This window comes from Rhinoraja longicauda, chromosome 5, assembly GCF_053455715.1.
Source record: "Rhinoraja longicauda isolate Sanriku21f chromosome 5, sRhiLon1.1, whole genome shotgun sequence".
In the NCBI taxonomy this organism is placed as follows: domain Eukaryota; kingdom Metazoa; phylum Chordata; class Chondrichthyes; order Rajiformes; family Arhynchobatidae; genus Rhinoraja; species Rhinoraja longicauda.
The window spans coordinates 25,953,171-25,974,095 of record NC_135957.1 but is presented as its reverse complement, the minus strand read 5'-3'; the positions used below and the strand labels follow the sequence as shown (position 1 = coordinate 25,974,095).

General features: G+C 43.1%; 1 protein-coding gene across 2 annotated transcripts in view; it reads right to left on the bottom strand.

Annotated features, from left to right (window-relative positions):
- Window positions 1-8,090: 8,090 nt before the first annotated feature.
- The window catches only part of bmp5 (bone morphogenetic protein 5), a 121,029-nt gene continuing 108,194 nt past the window's right edge, over window positions 8,091-20,925 (bottom strand). The window contains exons 5-7 of one of the 2 annotated variants that reach the window (XM_078399169.1): window positions 15,884-15,960; window positions 13,068-13,178; window positions 8,091-8,816 (exon numbers count right to left, since the gene is read on the bottom strand). In XM_078399169.1, the coding sequence (XP_078255295.1) occupies window positions 8,667-8,816; window positions 13,068-13,178; window positions 15,884-15,960 (338 nt within the window). In that variant the 3' untranslated portion in view covers window positions 8,091-8,666. The remainder of the gene's footprint in view (window positions 8,817-13,067; window positions 13,179-15,883; window positions 15,961-20,925) is intronic. The other variant, XM_078399171.1, reaches the window with a different exon arrangement.

Sequence of the window (20,925 nt, the reverse complement as noted above, 5' to 3'; positions counted from 1 at the left end):
CGTCACCCATTCCTCTCGAGAGATGCCGCCTGTCTCGCTGAGATACTCCAGCTGTTTGTGTCAATCTTCGGTTTAAACCAGCATCTGCAGTTCCTTCCTGCACTAGACATAAAACCATGACATATTGCTATTTACGTGGAAGTGATCAATCGTTTGGGCGACTTGGTGATGTGCCATTTGATTATTTGCCTCTTTCGAGCTTGAATAGAGAATTGTGAACCACGTTTATGTAATAGAACGCTTAATATTAATTTGCAATCGGAGTCACTTGAGGGTAGTGGTAGTCCTGTTTAGTTCTGGTCAGCACATCACATGCAAAATGTTCTTTGGTCATCCATCACACACCCTGACCTCAACACATACCCATTCCACCCACTATACGTGAAGAAGGGTCTCAAATTAGATAGAGCTCTAGGGGCGAGTAGAATCAAGGAATATGGGGAGAAGGCAGACACAGGTTACTGATTGTTGATGATCAGCCATGATCACAATGAATGGCGGTGCTGGCTCGAAGGGCAAAATGGCCCCCTCCTGCACCTATTTTCTATGTTTCTATGTTTCTATGACCACAGAGAACCAATCCACCCTCTATCTATGACACAGAGAACCAACCCACCCACTACCACTGACCAGAGGATAGGCCAGACCACCCCACTATGCCATGCTGCAGAGAAACTGACTCACCCATTACCCCTGACCACAGGACAGAACCGACCTATCCACTACCCATGACCACAGGTTAATCCAGACCCACCTACTACCCCATGCCACAGGACAGACCCGACCTGTCTATTCCCCCTGACCACAGAGACTGACACCCACTACTCCTGGCCACAGGTTAACTCAGACCCACCCACTACTCCTGACCACATGGTAGACCCGACCTGTCCACTACCCCTGACCACAGAGCTGGCATTGATGCCACCCTCCAACAAAACCCTCTCTTAATTCAGAATTTCTCTGTTCCATTTTTGCAGCGTAGATGTCATGCATCTGTCCGCTCACCCCCTCACCTCTTGGCAATGTTTTCATAAAGGAGGGGTAGGATGAGAAAGGCACAAGTGGTGATGGGTGCCTGCAGAGAGACAGTTAAGGCTTGTGATTAAAATAAGCTGTGCTTATTAAAATAAGATGTAAATAGAAGATGTGTGAAATCCACTATTTTCTGCAGGCAGGAGAAAAATATGCCAAGTTGCATTTTATTTTAATCAACTCTCCCAGTCGTTTTTTGATCAGATTATCCAGTCAACATTTATAAAATATATACATGTTTTGTTAACAAGCTATATTTTTAATTGAAAATACATTGAACCCAAACAATAATCCCTCAGAAGACATTTTTTGATTAATATGTTGTAATTGCTTTAAAAAAAGAATATTTCCTTAACCATGGTCCACAATAAAGCCTCAAATTACCAGAACGTTCATTGAGATGTGATGAAAATAGTGAACTATGTTCAGGTACGTTGGTACAGGCATAAATAACGTACATTTTACATGTGCAGTGTAGATCATCCAAGATTCACAAACTTCTCCTGCCTTGTTTACAGGATAATGAGTTACTAACTCATTCCTCCTTCTATGTGCTATGACTGCAATCCTCCATAAACTGCAGTGAACCAAGGAAAAGAAACAGCACCCTTCATCCCATTCACCAAGACTTCACCCAAGTTCCCCACCTATGCCTGAAACTATTCACACACACAATCACCGGCTTCAAAACAGAGAATGCTGGAAGACCTCAGCCAGTCAACCAGCATCTGTGGAAAGAAAAAACAGTCAACGTTTCAGGTCAGGGACCTGCAGATTGAGTTTCTAGCATCCGCAGTTTTATTTAATTGCCAAAGCAATTTCAACACTGATCGAGCTTAGGAAACTAAAAGGAAATCTTGAGGCCATATGATTTGACAGATACTCCCTAGCTTTGATCTGTCAAGGAGGTTAGATTTATCTTTAATCACATCCACACAAATCATGGCAGACAAGTGAAAATTAAGGACTTGCCCTACATGAACATGAGGAATGGGCAATGGCTTAGGGTCAGTTTATTATTGTCACGTGTATCAAGGGTTGTTTTGCATATTATCCAATCCAATGCGATAATACTTTACATAAATCCATCAAGTCAAACTCAGTGCAATAGATAGAGCAAAAGGGAAGATACAAAGCGCAGAATATATTTCTCTGCATTGTAGCACATAAGTTCCATAAAGTCCAAACTCCGCAATGACGTAGAGGTGAATCCGACAGTACCCTAGTTTGTGCAAAGCCTGGTGTTCAGAAGCTTGATAATAGAGGGGAACTGGTCCTGAGTCTGGTGCATGCTTTGGTGCATGCTTTGAATCTTCTGTACCTTTTGCTCAATGAGAACAGGGAAGGAATGATCAGGTTAGGCCAAGTCTTTGATAATGTTGACTGCTTTACCTAGGCAGCGTGAAGTGTAGATGGCGTTACAGTAAATTGGACCATAACTAGCCAATGTGCAAACAGCAAACATGAAGCAAGCACAACTAACTTCATCTTATGTAACATTATGGTTGTTTTCCACAGTTAGAAAGAAATGAAATGGGAGGAACAGTGGTTTTCAATGCACCACAGTTAAAATTAGAAAGAATCTTCACAGTTCAGCTATTAACACATATCCATCTTTTATTCTAGAAAATATATTCCTGTATAACATACATACAATACTGGTATCAGACTTTCTTACAAAGCAGAGTTCCAAAAACCTTATCGCATTAAAAAATGATTTTTCAGCCAATGAATATCCTAAAGTAGACAAACTAAATATTAAAGATATAAAAGTTCTCTGATATTAACAGAAAGTACAACCAATGAGAAAGTGTTCCTATAAAGCTATCAAGGTCATTACATATTCAAGGCTCTGTGAATATACTTTATGCATGGATATCAACAAAATCTTGCCGATGAATCAGAACGTTGAAATTTTTAGCCCACTTCAGAAAAATCTGGGCTAAGATTCCCGAGCCACACTGTTCAAAGTTTCAAGGTCAGTTTATTGTCACATGTACCAATTAAGGTACAGTGAAATTTGAGTTCCCATACAGACATTAGACCATAGATGCCAGGGCATGGATTTAATGAAGACTTGTGGAGTTGTTCCCAATGTCCCAGCCAGTATTTATCTCTCAGACAACTCCTAAGAAAAAGATTGCCCGCTCATTATCACTATGTGGAGTCTTGCCATGCACACACCAGCTGCCATGTTTGATGCCCTCTGACAGCAACAGTCCAACAAGATGGCCCCCATTGGTCCCACAGCACTGAGTGACGTCATGAAGTCACAAAAGCAGCATAAATGTGTCTTTTGTTTAACATTTGCTTTGATGAATTAATGTTGGATGTGGAGGAATTGAGTCATGGAGTCTTGCAGCATGGAAACAGGTCTTTCACCTTAACTTGCCCACACTGGCCAACATGCCCCATCAACACTAGTCCCACCTGCCTACATTTGACCATATCCCTCTAAAGCTGTCCTATCCAAGTACTGGTCAAAATGTTTCTTAAACGTTGCGATAGTATCTGCCTCAACTACCTCCTCCAGTAGCTTGTTCCATACACCCAACCCGCAAAAAGATATTATATTCCTGTTTAAGCAACTTATTTAACGATGAGCAGCTTCAATTTTAAACCTTGGAAAAAATAACTTGCCAGAAGAATATAATTTGGAACCAGTTCAATTCGACATCAAATGATCCTATTTTCACATTTCTTTGAATGACATTGATAGCCAGTTGCCAATTTCCAACTGTATCAGAAGGAATGAATTCAAACCATGGCAAACTTAAATTAATTGATTAAAAGCTATGGCATGGAAATTGGCCGTTTGGTCCACTGAGTCCATGCCGACCATCGATCACCCATTCACACATGTTTTATGTTATCTCACTCTTGCATCCACTGCCTACACACGGATAATTTACATAGGCCAATTAACCTACAAACCAGCACGTCTTTGTGGTGTGGGAGGAAAGAGGAGCACCCAGAGGAAATCCACATGGTCACTGGGAGAATGTACAAACTCCACACAGACAGCAACCGAGGTCAGGATCGGAACTGGGTCTCTGGCGCTGTGAGGCAGCAACTCTACCGAGAACATAACTTTGTATTTGAGATTGAAAACAATGTTTTGATTTATTCATTGTTTTTACATTAGACTATGACTAAAGCAGGTTAAAGGGACAAATTCATAATACAATTTGAAGTTTCGTGTTGAAAATCAGTTGCACTGACTGTAAACTTCAAGGATTTTTCTGATAACACACAGTCCTGTTCAAGTGCCAAAGAGGGAGGAAACCTTTTCCCCATGAATGGTCTGGATAAGGCAGTGAATGGCAGCAACATGTCACACGCAGAGTTCTGCTGTCAGCAGCTCATTGAGAAAGTGGGTGATATTCCCTTGGACTGCATCAGAATGGAGCTCTTCACAGTATTCACTCTTCACTCTACAATGTGTTTCACTGTACCTTTGATGCACGTCACAATGAAAGAACCATTGAACATCACTCAGGTGAGGGGACTGGGGAAGCTGCTAAAGGATCAATGGAGATGGTCAAAATTTGGTTTTAATCAGGATAAGTCAAAGTAAAGTATTGCCATTGATAGCATAGCCTAAGGATAGAGATTTAGGAATAGGGCAAAATAATTAGGGAGGGTTAAGTGAGACTTTATATTCCAGCAGTGTATTTAGTTTAGTCTAGTTTAGTTTAGAGATACAGCGTGGTAACAGGCCCTTCGGCCCACCGAGTGCGATCCCCGTACACTAGCGCTATCCTACAACTAGAGATCATTTACAATCTTTACCGAAGCCAATTAACCTACAAACCTACATACATCTACGGAGTGTGGGAGGAAACTGGAGCGCCTGGGAAAAACCCATGCAGTCAAGGGGAGAATATACAAACTCTGCACAGACAGCACCCGTAGTCAGGATGGAACCCAGGTCTCTGGCGCTGTAAGGCAGCAGCTCTACCTGCTGCACCACTGTGCCACTCTCTTCTATTGGCCTAGAATGTACTGCCTAAAATGGTGATGAGAGGAGATTCAATAATAACTTTTAAAAAAGGAACAGGACAGTATATTGACGCAGCTATTAGATGGTCACAGCACCAGCAACTCAGGTTCGATCCCGGCCTCGGGTGACGTCCGAGTGGTTTGTACATTCTCCCCGTGTCAAGGTGTGTTTTCCACGGGTGCTCCAGTTTCCTCCCACATCCCAAAGGTGAGCGGTTCAGTTGGTTAATTGGCCACCGCAAATAGTAGGAAGGCGAGGTACAGGATCCAGGAAGAGCTGATGGGAATGTGGGAGAAGAAAGTTGTGGGTGAATAATGGGATTAGCATAAATGGTGTTTTATGGTCAGCATGATCTCTTTGGGCCGAAGGGACTGTTTCTGTGCAATATATGTCTGTGGTTATGTTGATGTATGCTTACAACTATATACTTAAGGAATTAATTACTGTGATTTTAACTCAGAAATCACAGAGTAATTGAGTCACAGGGAATTCCGAAAAACAGACTTGTTGGCTCACCGAGTCCATGCCGAACATCCAGCACCTATTTAAACTAATCCAATTTAAATCCCATTTTTTATTCTCCTCATATTCTCGTCAACTCCTCCAAAATTCTACCCCTCACCACAAGAGGCAATTTATAGAGGCCAATTAACCCACCGACCCACATGTCTTTGGGATGTGGGAGGAAACCAGAGCACCGGAAGGGATCCACACGGTCAGAGCGTGAACATACAAACTCCACACAGACAGCACCTGAAGTCAGGATTAAACCTTGGAGGTAGCGGCTCTACCCACTGCATCACTGTGCCGCCCAAATCAATGTCATACTCATCAACATACTAATCACGAGGGAGAAGGAAAGGCAATGGCCAAGAAAAGGGGTTGAAGAACCAGAGGGCAAGGGTTTAAGTGCTGGGGTAAAGATTTAATAGGCACCTGAGGGGTAACTTCTTCACACAAAGGGTGGTGGGTGTATGGAACGAGCTGCCAGAGGAGGTAATTGAGGCAGCTACTATTACAACATTTAAGAAACAAATAGGTACATGGATACGACAGGTTTTGAGGGATATGGGCCAAAAGCAGGCAAGTGGGATTAGTGTAAATAGGACATGGTCGGCATGGGCAGGTTGGGCTGAAGGGCCTGTTTCCAAGCTGTGTGACTCCATGACTCTGTAGCTCAGAAACTATCGCCTCACACCCCCTCTCCCCTGACTCAGTCTGAAGAAGGGTCTTGACCCAAAACGTCACCCATCCCTTCTATCCACAGATGCTGCCTGTCCCGCTGAATTACTCCAGCATTTTGTGTCTATCTTCAGTGTAAATCAGCATCTGCAGTTCCTTCCTACACATTGTCTTAGTTTGGACTTCGTCTTCGGCATCAGACAGTTATAAAGTCATTCATAAAGTTCTGGAGGGGATTGGAATCGTGAATTAATTAGCCACGGGGAAATGTGCAAAGAAAGAACAAATAAAGCAAAGGCTTTCGCAGTTACACCACACAGCCCCAGATGGCCCAGGAGATGTGGTATTAGGAACAGGAAATGACCACTCATTTCTTTAAACCTCTTCTGACAATGGGTCCCTCAATATTATTTGCCTGCCATCGATTTGTATTGCTTTGTACACCTGCTTAACAAAAACTCCATCAGTCTGAATCTTGAAATCTATCCCTTTAGCTCTGGTGAATCTGTGCTTTATCATCTCCAAAGATTAATAGATCCTTTCTGAGTGTGGTGGCCAAGATTAAACAGAGCTCTCCAGATGGAGTGGGACCAAGACTCTGTGCGTATGAAGAATTCAGTCCGTTCCTTTGTATTCCAGCTTTTTATTCAGTTTGTAGCTGAATTTGACGTTAAAATGTAAATTGTGCAGTTTGTCAAGCTCAACGTGCAGTAAAACGCAGATAACCCACTATCTCCTTGTTCAGAAATTCCAACGGTTCGGCATCCCGCTCGCCCAGTGCTGGTCCCACACTCCCTAAATAAACCACCGCAGCACAGTGGCACAGCTGGTTCAGCCGCTACCTCACAGCGCCAGGGACCTGGGTTCAATCATGCCTTTGGGTGCTGTCTGTGTGAAGTTTGCACATTCTCGCTGTGACCGCGTGGGTTTCCTCCGGGTGCTCAGGTTTCCACCCACATCCCAAAGGTGTGCAGGTTTTTAGGTTACTAGGCCTCTGTAAATTGCCCGGTGTAAGGAGTGGATGAGAAACATAGAACTAGTGTGAACAGGTGATCGAAGGTGGTCATGGCTCGGTGGGCCAAAGGGACTGTTTCCATGCTCTAAATCTAAATTAAACCGACACCTTTGTATCCATGGTCACTTTAAAATTCCAGGGTCCTGATTTCCACCTCCCTTTAAACTCAGCTGGTTCTGTTTCCCACACTCATTAAATGATCGTGGAATTGCAGGCTCTAAAGAACAAAGTGTAGAGGCCAGTGTAGATCAGTCATGAAAATAATGATTAGTGGGGAAGACTTGAGAGGCCAGGTGGCCAACTCCTGCTGCTATTTTCTTGTATTTTTTAATGTTTTTGTGCTCCCTTTAAATTTACTAAGGCCCCATTTCCTGTGTTGTCTTTAAATTCAACAGGGCCCACTATCCTTTTTAAACTCAGTGGGGCCCTGTTTTTTGTGTTCTCCTTAAGCGCATCAGGGCCACGTTTCCTGCGCTCCCTTTAAACTCACCAGAATTCCATTTTCCATGCTCCCTTTACACTTACCAGGTTTGCTGGAACATTTATTATTCTAATGTGTAACGTCTTAGAAAGAAAGTGAACAAGAGGTGCATTGGATTATTAAACGAGTGGGGGAGGGGGAGGATGGGAATAACATACATCCAATAGTCTGGAAAATCTCCCAGTCCGTCACCACCAGAGACCCAAGGAGGCTGAATTAACGGGATTTTAACGCGCAATGCAGTAAATGAAAACCTTTAAGGATTGGGTTGGTGAAACCTGAGTCCCAAAATGCACAACCAGTTTTCTGCAGTAGTATTTTTTTATTTTTGTTGTAGTATCTCAATAATGAGGTGTTAATATTTTAAACTACTGGACTGAATAGATGCAAGCAACAAATTGGGACACTTTTGAAAGTTAAAATCTCCAAAGGAATTGTAATATAGTTTATATAATGGCCAGCAAGTTTGTAGATGTACAGTACATTATGGATAAGGCAAATATTAGACAACTTTTTAATCTCTAATATTTTATATGGTATAGATTAAGAAAGAGATGATGTGAAAATATTTTAAAATCCCTCTGTTTAATAAAAAATATATATAGCAGGAAATCAGATAAGTTAATAAACCATTTACCACCTTTTTTGCAATGTTTGTAACATATAGAAAAGCTTTGTCTAGAATTGTACCAGTTCTCAGCTCTACTGAATAAATATTTAGTCGACCACATTTGTCTTGCACTCTGCCAGAAAGGGCTGAGAACATCTGTTTTATTTTCCTGTAGTAAAGTAGTTAAATTGAAAGAAATAAATTATAAGCACAATGAGTACTATATACATAATACTGTACATGAAGCACCTTCAAACCCAATTTGGAGTCACTTGGAAAAATCTTAAAGATGGTTTAGGGATTGACTTTTTAAAATTGGATCCTCATTCCACTTCAATTTACGTTAATGGCAACCGCACGATCTTACCACCATGTTTCTATACTTCTTTAATATGACATTTGAACTGTCGTCAAAGTACAGCACAGAGATTGCATTTAACTTGGTTGGTGCGCAGCAAGGTTTGGGGACGTTGTCAGGGAACATCAAGTGAACCTGCAAAAGGAAAAGAAAATCCTTAAATCAATGTAGATTTTCAGAGACTCAGAGAGATGCAGCTTGGAAACAGGCCCTTCGGCCCACCATGACCACTCAGCCACCAACGTAAACATCTATACAAATCCAACATTAATCCCATTTTTTATTCTCATCATATTCCTGTCGTCCTTTCCATGTTCTACTGCTCGTCTACACAATTTACAGTGGCCAATTAACCTACTAAAAGAAGATACAAATTGCTGGAGTAACTCCATGGATAACTATGTGGATAGGTAATGTTTCGGGTTGGGATCCATGCAGTGTTTCTCTGACATGCCAAGAATGCTTTACCTGCCATGCTTTGCCCTGCCTTTCCCCTCCTCCAGCTTTCATCTCCTCCCTGATAATCACTTGCGGAAGTTTCTTGACTCGAAACGTCACCCATCCTTGTTCTCCAGAGATGCTGCCTGACCTGCTGAGTTACTCCAGCACCTTGTGTCCTTTGGTGCATTAGCCAGCATCTGCAGTTCGTTGTTTCTGCACACTGCCAAGAATAATTGTTGCATCCAAAAAAAACAAGTTGACTAATTTCATGTGGCCCCTCCATTTTTACTTTTATTGTTGTTACGTATGAATCAACATTTGAACCAAAGTGTTACATCATTGCAGTAATGGGCCAATTTCAAGCTCAGAAATGCCATCCTGTTCGGTCACAATCTTGATGAAAAGATCGATGTGTATGCAATACAGGATTTTTAATGACATCGGCATGCTACCCCTTTTTGTCAAATTATCAACATGACAAATTTCAGGCCTGCCATCATAGCATAATGGGAGTAATGTAAGAATTGATTGAGTGCTTCTTTTTATTGGGTCAATGTTGCAGATGTAAAAATAATGAGATCATCACAGCTGCAGGATTCCTCTACAATGACATCGACATCGTTCTATCCAAATATCTGAGTCATAGATTCATACAGCACAGAAACAGGTCCTTCGGCCCAACTTGCCCATGCCAACCAAGATGTCCCACCTGCCCGTGTTTGGTCGATATTATAGAGTCATTGAGTTGTAGAGTGAAACAGTGTGGAAACAGGCCCTTTGGCCCAACTTGCCCACATCGACCAACATAAGAGAACTCGAGGTAAAGGAACCGCTTGGAGGTAGTGATCATAATATGATTAGTTTTAATCTGCAATTTGAGAAGGAGAAGGTTAAATCGGAAGTGTCAGTGTTGCAGTTGAACAAAGGGCACTATGAAGGCATGAGAGTGGAGCTGGCCAAGGTAGACTGGAAAGGGATCCTAGCAGGATTGACGGTGGAACAGCAATGGCAGGAATTTCTGGGCATAATCCGGAAGATGCAGGATCATTTCATTCCAAAATGGAAGAAAGATTCTAAGGGGAGTAGGAGGCAACCATGGCTGACAAGGGATGTTAGGGATGGAATAAAACTAAAAGTAAAGATGTATAACACAGCAAAGAGTAGCCATAAGCCAGAGGATTGGGGAAACTTTCATAGGACAACAGAAGGCAACAAAACGGGCAACACGGGCTGAAAAGATGAAGTACGAGGGGAAGCTGGCCAAGAATATAAAGAAGGACAGTAAAAGCTTCTTTAGATATGTTAAGAGAAAAAGAGTAGCAAAGTCAAATGTGGGTCCCTTGAAGGCAGACACGGGTGAAATTATTATGGGTAACAAGGAAATGGCAGAAGAGTTGAACAGGTACTTCGGATCTGTCTTCACTAAGGAAGACACAAACAATCTCCCAGATGTACTGGAGGACAGAGGATCTAGGGGGGTAGAGGAACTGAAAGAAATTTTCATTAGGCAAGAAATAGTATTGGGTAGACTAATGGGCCTGAAAGATGATAAATCCCCTAGGCCTGATGGTCTGCATCCCAGGGTCCTCAGGGAGGTGGCTCTAGAAATAGTGGACGCATTGGTGATCATTTTTCAATGTTCAATAGATTCAGGATCAGTTTCTGTGGATTGGAGGATAGCTAATGTTATCCCACTTTTCAAGAAAGGAGCGAGAGAGAGAAAACGGGGAATTACAGACCAGTTAGCCTGACTTCGGTGGTGGGAAAGATGTTGGAGTCAATTATTAAAGAGGTAATCACGGTGCATTTGGATAGCAGTAAAAGGATAAGTCCAAGTCAGCATGGATTTATGAAGGGGAAATCATGCTTGACTAATCTTCTGGAATTTTTTGAGGACGTGACAAGTAAAATGAATGAAGGGGAGCCATTGGATGTAGTGTATCTAGACTTTCAGAAAGCCTTTGACAAGGTCCCGCACGGGAGATTGGTGACTAAAATTAGAGCACATGGTATTGGGGGTAGGGTGTTGACATGGATAGAAAATTGGTTGGCAGATAGGAAACAAAGAGTAGGAGTAAACGGGTCCTTTTCAGAATGGCTGGCAGTGGCGAGTGGAGTGCCGCAAGGCTCGATGTTGGGGCCGCAACTGTTTACCATATATATTAATGATTTGGAAGAGGGAATTAGAAGCAACACTAGCAAGTTTGCGGATGACACAAAGCTGGGTGGCAGTGTAAACTGTGAAGAGGATGTTAGGAGGTTGCAGGGTGACCTGGACAGGTTGAGTGAGTGGGCAGATGCGTGGCAGATGCAGTATAATATAGATAAATGTGAGGTTATCCACTTTGGCGGCAAAAACAAGGAGGCAGATTATTATCTCAATGGAGTTAGGTTAGGTAAGGGGGAGGTGCAGCGAGACCTGGGTGTCCTTGTACACCAGTCACTGAAAGTTGGCGTGCAGGTACAGCAGGTTGTGAAGAAAGCTAATGGAATGTTGGCCTTCATAACAAGAGGATTTCAGTATAGGAGTAAATAGGTTCTTCTGCAGTTGTATAGGGCCCTGGTAAGACCACATCTGGAGTATTGTATACAGTTTTGGTCTCCTAATTTGAGGAAGGACATCCTTGTAATTGAGGCAGTGCAGCATAGATACACGAGATTGATCCCTGGGATGGCGGGACTGACATACGAGGAAAGATTGAAAAGCCTAGGCTTGTATTCACTGGAGTTTAGAAGGATGAGAGGGGATCTTATAGAAACATATAAAATTATAAAAGGACTGGACAAGCGAGATGCAGGAAAAATGTTCCCAATGTTGGGGGAGACCAGAACCAGGGGACACAGTCTTAGAATAAAGGGGAGGCCATTTAAAACTGAAATGAGAAAAAACTTTTTCACCCAGAGAGTTGAGAATTTGTGGAATTCTCTGCCACAGAGGGCAGTGGAAGCCAAATCACTGGATGGATTTAAGAGAGAGTTAGATAGAGCTCTAGGGGCTAGTGGAATCAAGGGATATGGGGAGAAGGCAGGCAAGGGTTACTGATTGGGGGGACGATCAGCCATGATCATCATGAATGGTGGTGCTGGCTCGAAGGGCCAAATGGCTTCCTCCTGCACCTATTTTCTGTTTCTATGTTTCTATGTTTCTATGTCCCATCTACACGAGACCCACCTGCTTGCAGTTGGCCCATATCCGTCTAAACCTATCCTATCCATGTACCTGTTTAAATATTTCTTAAATGTTGCAATAGTACCTGCTCCCTCTAAACATTTCTGATCCATGCATATGTCCAAGTGTCTTTTAAACCTTATTGTAGTACCTGCCGCAACTACCTCCTCCTTCAGCTCATTACTTTTACTTACCACCCTCAGTGTGAGTATTCAATTTTTTTCTACAATACAGGCAATCTCAAGGATAACTTGTTAGTCAATGTGCACAAAGTTAAGGATTGGTTAAGTCCTAATTTTCAATTTCCAGAAATATAAACAAGCAAAAAAATTAATTCAAGTTACCTGGGCTAGAAATTCTTTACATGGGATGACATGAAGCATGTGATATCAAACCAGCCACTCATTGTACACTGAACCTGGCGTTGACTTCATGGAGGTTCAAGTTTAAGTTTGTTACTGTCATGTGTGCCAAGACACAGTGAAAAGTTTTGTTTTGTGTGCTATCCATCAGATCAGTTAATACTATACACAAATACAACCAAGCCACCATTTGTTGCAGTGATGTTGACTAGTTGGCGTTGCATACAATGGGTATACAATCACAAACCACAGCCCTATGCCATCACACATGACAGATCTCTGCCTCACGGTTTTCCAGAACTTGCCTGTAAAGAGGCATAAATCCACCCACCGGTGTATAGATCACGTAAAATAGCGTTAGCACATCTGTAAAACCTGAGCCTGGATTCCAGCTGTTAAGAGCATGGCACGTACCAGTGTTTGGACAATTGCGTGGTTTGTGGCATTCATGTGAGCATTGAGTGGAAAGGAACATTCCCCGTCGCAGTAGAACGCAGCATATCCTTCTGGTGCTATGATCCAGTCCTGGAAACACAGTTTAAGAAAATCATATTACTGCTATTTGAAAATGATTTTAAGAAACTGCATTTTGATTTGGAAAATACAGGAACTCCTTTCCATATTACAATCTCTCTCAAACAAATCATTTAGGATTGTGCATCTTCAGTGTACTTTGGATCAAATTTCAATGATCAGCAAAATATTGATAGCACACATGTAATTTTTTTTTGGTCACAGTAGAGCAGAATTAGGCCATTCGTCCATTAAGTCTACTCCATCATTCAATCATGGCTGATCTATCTTTCCCTCTCAACCCCATTCTCCTGCCTTCTCCCCATAACCTCTGACACCCATACTAATCAGGACTCTGGCAATCTCCACCCTAAAAATATCCATTGACTTGACCTCCACTGCTGTCTGTGGCAACGAATTCCAGATTCACCACCATCTGGCTAAAGAAATTCCTCCTAATCTCCTTCCTAAAAGAACGTCCTTTAATTCTGAGGCTATGGCCTCTGGCCCTAGACTATCCCACTAGTGGAAACATTCTCTCCATATCCACTCTATCCAAGCCTTTCACCTTTCACCTTCCAGCTTCTGTTTTGGGGACAAAGTCTCTCTTTAACACAAATTAAACCAAATATACAGAGATCTGAGAGATGGCCGCTTGCCTGATGAAATACAAGAACCAGAATTTGTTGGCAAGTATGCAATACACATTTAAGCATCGGGATTATTTGTTGTGGGTAGGAAGGGTACAGGCACGATCACAGCATGTGTTGGTTGGACAGTAAGATGGGAAAATCTCCTTCTGCAAACATCAGCAACACACACTGTTCACTCACCCTTACTGCCGCCACTTACCCTGAGCCTAAGCATGACCTGCCTGGTTAACATTAGCCTTTATCAGGCTCACTCATTAATCTGTGTTTCAGCAAAAAAAACACACATAGGAGTGAGAATGGCTGTTCTTGAAAATGGAGGCTGGTGACGAATTAGTCCCAATTTTAACTGATTAGACAGATTGGACCAGGGCAGAGAGATTTGTCATTGATCAGTGCAAGTAACATTTACTTCATGCAAGTGGCCATCCTTGTTGATGGCTGAGAGGCTTTGGGATGGCTGAAGGGGAGTTACTCACTGCAGACTACTAGGTTTCTGCTCTCCTATTGTAGATTGCAGAATGATTGGGGCAATAAGGGAACAAAAAACAATATATAATGACATAAGTTTGAACAGACATCATCATTATGGCCTTATAGTAATAGCGTGTGGCACGGCTCATTTGAAGCATCACAGTGCCATGGTTTGGATGTCAGCATCCTTAATATACAATTTATTACAGTTGTGAATCTGTGGAATTCTCTGCCACAGAAGGCAGTGGAGGCCAATTCACTGGATGTTTTCAAGAGAGAGTTAGATTTAGCTCTTAAATCAATTTAGCTCTTTAGCGGAGTCAAGGGATATGGGGAGAAAGCAGGAACGGGGTACTGATTGTGGATGATCAGCCATGATCATATTGAATGACGTTGCTGGCTCGAAGAGTCAAATGACCTACTCCTGCACCTATTTTCTATGTTTCTATGTTTCTATGTAACATAATGAGATGTGAGACAGCTGGCAGGCAATATACTGCCTTCTCTCCACATTAAAATCCCCAAATCAAATTAACTGGTCAATTCTGCGAGGAGAGTCTGAGGGGAAAGTAGATCATAGAACATAGATCGGTGCAGCCGAGAAACAGGCCCCTCATGATTGTGCCGACACTGATGCCAATGTAACTTAATCCCATTTTTCTGCACATGGCTTGTATCCCTCTATTCCCTGCCTGTTCATTTATCTGTCTTCATGTTTCTAAACATTGCTATCATATCTGCTTCTACCATTGCCCCAGGCAGCATATTCGAGGCACCTACCTTTCCCTGCATCAAACAATTTGCCTTGCAGATGTCCTTTAAACGTTCCCCCTACCACCTTAAACCCAAGCCCTTTAGTTTTTGACATTTTGACATTTCCACCCTGCGAAGCAAGACTGACTGTCTCTCTGCCTCTCATCCATATGTTTTATGTATATGCTTTATGTACATACGTCTATCAAGTTGCCTCTCAGACTCCGATGTTCCAGGGAAAACAATCCAAGTTTGTGCAAACTCTTCTTACAGCTAATACCCTCTACTCCAGGCAGTAATCCTGGTGATCCTCTCTTGTAATGTGGCGACCAGAACTGCACACAATATTCCAAATGTGCTCTCAGTAAAGTTATATAAAGCTGCAACTTCACCATTTTCAAAAATACGCCCTGACCGATGAAGACAAGCATGTTTCATGACTTCTTTAACACCCTATCCACTTTCAGCACGATTTGGGCTTGCATCCCAAGATCCCTCTATACATCAATGCCCTACCATTTAAAGCGTAGTTTCCTCTTGCAAAATACACCACCAAACATTTGTGCAGATTAAACAGTTTAAAACTAAACTAAAACTAAAAAGATTAAACCACATCTCCACCCAAATTTCCAATTCCAAGGATATAGCAGGATCCATATCCTTCCATATACGTTAACGACCTTTCCCACTGAATTCAATTGAACCAATTTTCTGTGTCGTCTGTAATGACTGTTATGTTCATTGCTCCATCCTGAGAAGGAACTGGAACACATTGGAGTATTGTCTAAAACAATACTCCAAACACATTACAGAAGCAGAAAGGAAAACAAAATGTGTTACCTGCCATCCCAAATCCCGGAAACTGACATAGAGTTCATGCTTCTTGCAGGCTTGTTTCTGCTCGCTGGTGTTGTAATCTGTTTGGTGAAAGATAAGCACCAGTCAATAGTCTGCAGATAATGGCAGCATTGACAATCTGCCTTTGCATCCCACGTGATGCAGACATTTAGCTTAGTTTAGTTTAAAGATACAGCATGAAAAGAAGCCCTTTGGCCCATCGAGTCTGCTCCGACCAACAGTCACCCGTATACTAGTTCTACGTTATCTCAGTTTCGGACCCTACACACTAGAAATAATTTACAATTTTCACCAAAGCCAACCAACCTACAAACCTGTACGTCTCTAGAGTGTGGGAAACGCACACGGTCACTGGGAGAACGAACAAACTCTGTACAGGCAGCACCCATAGTCAGGATCGAACCCGGTTCTCCGGCGCTGTAAGGCAGCAACTCTACCGCTGTACCACTGTGCCTCCCTATATTTTAAACTTCCAACTTATTGGTGTAAATTAAATGTGCCAGCCCTGATATTTCTTTGGGCGCCACCAGTTTCCCATTATAACTCCAGCGAGGAGCTGAAGAAATCTCTTCAGAAAGGGACCATTGATATTTATTCCCTTGGTGCTTTCATTCCGTTTGTGCTTTTTCAATTTCCAGTTTCTTATTGGATTTCCAAGCCTTGTTTATTGATACACCTACAGAGAAAACGTGCTTTAATTGTTTCCCCCAACAATCCACACGACCCATCTTTTATCAAAATGGAACATCATTTGGCCCAGTTTGGCCCATTGCTTCCAGAGTAAATCAATCAAATTTGCTGCCTTCTGCATTTTGCTGAGCATACTCCCAGCGATCTTCCCAGGGTAGTAAGGAAGACCATTCACTGCCAGTCTGAAGAAGGGTCTCGACCCGAAACGTCACCCTTTCGAGTCTGAAGAAGGGTCTCATAAGGTAATAAGGTCATAAGGAATAGGAGTAGAATTAGGCCATTCGGCCCATCAAGTCTACTCCGCCATTCAATCATGGCTGATCTACAGTATCTCTCCCTCCTAACTCCATTTTCCTGCCTTCTCTCCAGAACCTCTGACACCTGTCTCAACCTGAAACGTAACCCATTCCTTCTCTCCAGTGATGCTGCCTGTCCCGTTGAGTTACTCCAGCATTTCGTGTCTATCTTTGGTTTAAACCAGCATCTGCAGTTCCTTCCTACACTGCCAGACATGACTAGTAATAGACATCTACAATGAATCATTCCCAACACTATAGCATTTCAGCTGTGGGCTTGGAATCAATCACTCAAACAACCTTCAAATTCCCTTATCATATGATTCTGCACCGATCAGCCAAAACATTATGACCACTGACAGGTGAAGTGAAAAACATTGGTTATCTTGTTACAATGGCACCTGTCAAGGGGTGGGGTATATTAGGCAGCAAGTGAACAGTCAGGTCTTGAAGTTGATGTGTTGGATGCAGGAGAAATGGGCAGGAGTAGACCTGAGCGATTTTGACAAGAGCCAAATTGTTATGGCCAGACGACTGGGTCAGAGCATCTCTGAAATGGCAAGGCTTGTGGGGTGCTTCCGGTCAGCAGTGGTGAGTACTTAATGACAGTGGTCCGAGGAGGGACAAACCATAAACCGGCGACAGGGTGTTGGGCGCCCAAGGCTCATTGACGCGCGAGGGCAACGAAGGCTATCCCGTCTGGTCCGAACCGACTTTGGGTATACGACAAGCCGGCGGAGGGAGTGTGATGCTCTGGGCAATGTTCTGCTGGGAAACCCTGGGTCTGGCCATTCATGTGGATGTCAATTTGACACGTGTCACCTACCTAAACATTGTTGCAGACCAGGTGCACCCCTTCATGGCAATGGTATTCCCTGATGGCAGTGGCCTCTTTCAGCAGGATAATGCACCCTGCCACACTGCACACAATGTTCGGGAATGGTTTGAGGAACATGATGAAGTGTTCATGGTGTTGCCCTGGCCTCCAATTCTCCAGATCTCAATCCGATTGAGCATCTGTGGGATGTGCTGGATCGACAAGTCCGATCCACGGCGGCTCCACCTCGCAACTTGCAGGACTTGAAGGATTCGCTGCTAATGTTTTGGTGCCAGATACCACAGGACACCCTCAGGGGTCCTGTAGAGTCCATGCCTCGGCGGGTCGGCACTGTTTTGGCGGCACACGGAGGACCACAGCATATTAGGCAGGTGGTCATAATGTTTTGGCTGATGTTGTCAATTAACCTAGCATGAATTCTTTCACAAAGTATTCTGAAGGACCAAATGGAACATGTCCGCCCTGCCACAGTGGCGCAGCGGTAGAGTTGCTGCCTTACAGTGCCAGAGACCTAGGTCCAATCCTTAACTATGGGGGCTGTCTACACAGAGTTTGTACATTCTCCCTGTGACTGCAGGGGTTTTCTCCAGGTGCTCTGGTTTCCTCCCGCACTCCAAAGATGTACAGGTTTGTAGGTTAATTGGCTTCAGTAAAACTTGAAAATTGTCCCTAGTGTGTAAGGTAGTGCTAGTGCACAGGGTGATTACTGGTTGGCACAAACGCAATAGGCTGAAGGGGCTGTTTCCGAGCTATATCTCTGATGCAGAGAAGATGTACGAGGATGTTGCCAGGACTCGAGGGCCTGAGCTATAGGAAGAGGCTAGGACTCTATTCCTTAGAGCACAAGGGGATGATCTTATAGAGGTATACAAAATCAAGTGAGGAATAGATCAGGTAGACACACAGAGTCTGTTGCCCAGGGTAGGGGAATCAAGAACCAGAGGGCAATTGTTTAAGGTGAAGGGGAAAGATTTTATAGGAATCTGAGGGTTAACTTTTTCACACAAAGGGCGTGGGTGTTTGGGATAAGTTACCGGAGCAGGTAGTTGAGGCAGGGACTATCACAATATTTAAGAAGCAATTAGTCAGGTACATAGATAGGACAGGTTTAGAGGGATACTGGACCAAGTGGACCCGTTGGGCCCAAACCTCTCCTGCATTGGTGCAACACCCTCTCCTCCCCCCTCCACCCCTCCCCCCTCTCTCCCTCCCCCTCCCACCCCCCCTTCCCCTCCACCTCCCCCCTTCCCCCCCACTCAATCCCCCTCAACCCCCTTTATCCTCCCTCCTCCCCCCCCCTACCTCCCTCCCTCCTTAGGGGATAGATTTAAACTTTAAAATGTGAATAACTTTAAATATATAAAAACGATTTCAATGAAACTTCTTCCATTAGCACCAAAGGGATGATGGTGAGTAAGGTGGGCCGAAAATTGTCGCGCTATCGTGTACTGTTTTGGCTGTAGTTCATGAACAAACAAACGAGTGTTTTAGTATATAAATGGGCCGAATGCAGGCAGGTGGGACTCTGCCAAGGGAATGCTTAATACTCATCATTACATTGTGCTTTGCCAAGAGCTGTATCATCTGCAAATTTAACAATGCTGTTCCATATACCGGAACCTTCTGCAAAAATATAGAAATGGATCAAGTACCATCAGGTTCTTGAACTACCTGTACGACTCTAACCACAACCCCAACTTAGCACTGAACTACTACGGACTTTGCGCTATTATGATTTTGTACTTTGGTGTTTGTAAATTTCCCCGGTGTGGGACGAATAAAGGAATATATTATTATTATTATTATTATTATTATTATTATTATTACCATCATGGTTTGGTTTATTTGAAATAGTTGATAATTTATTACATTGTTGTTGTTGTTGCAAGTAATCTGCTTGTAAAGCTGCAGCAAGTAAGAATTTTATAGTTCCTGTCTATATCCGGTGCATATGACAAATAAACACACTTGACACTTGATGCAAAATTGACCTTTCTGAAATACTGTCTTTCAGTTTGAAAAACATCCACCATTATGCTCTGCTTCCATTCTTTCTGCATTCTTTATTCATAGAAGAAAATCCTTCCCTTCAATGGACCTCTAGTTTCTTTTAGCTTCCTGCGAGACACTTTGTTTAAAAACCCACCTAAGATCCATCCATACAACCATCACAATCAACAATACCTCTTTAGAACATTTAAACAAGTTCAACAGATGTGACAAATAACCCTGAATGAAGGGGGGCAGTGCCCTTGTTCGCTCAATAGAGGCATCCCCACTACATTAGCATTTGGTGTGGCTGAATGCTGGTCAATTATCTTGCCTTCTCACCACACCTCCACAATGCCTATGGCAGAGCTCCTGGCTTTAACTTGTGAGACCAGTCTCAGTTTCAGTAAAGTACATACAGGGGAAAAGACCATGGCCCCACTCAGAACTGAATTTGACTTAAAGCCTTCAGGTTTTTCCTGCAGAAGTTTACTTTCTCCTCATTATTTTTCTTTATTGACACTGACAATAGGCTTAAGGAGTTTTAAAGCACATTTGAGGGAATTGGGGTTTTTTTGGCAGAGAGTGGTTGAAGTCTGGAATGTGTTGCCAAAGAATGAGATACTATTACTGTGTTTAAGAGGCATTGAGACCAACATTTGAATAGGCAAGGCATCGAAGGATGCAGACCTAACACAGGCAAGTGTGGATGGGAAAAATGGACCACATGGACATGGTGGGCCGAAGGGCCAGTTTCTGTGCTACACAACTCTATGACTCCATGACTTCCCCTTGCACCATTTTGATTATAAGTGATTGACCAATTATCCCTTCTTTGGCAGACCAATTCACTCGGCTAAATGTTGCAGCGGAATCTGATCCACTCATCAACCAGCAAAAAGACAGGGGCATCTGTGACACAGTGAAGAGGACTGTGTGCCCTGGGTGATTATTCCCCAGCTCAAGAGTGCTTTGACCAATTTCAGTGAAACTACAGCCTAAGCTGCACACCACCATTGCAGCGCAGAGCTGAGATTGATTTCTAACCCACAAGAGGGCTTCCAAAGCCTTCCTGGCACTCCAATGTTTGAAACTGAGTTCTCAGAATGTGTTTGAAAGAAACCCTTCTGGTCAATAGACAATAGACAATAGGTGCAGGAATAGACCATTCGGCCTTTCGAGCCAGCACCACCATTCAATGTGATCATGGC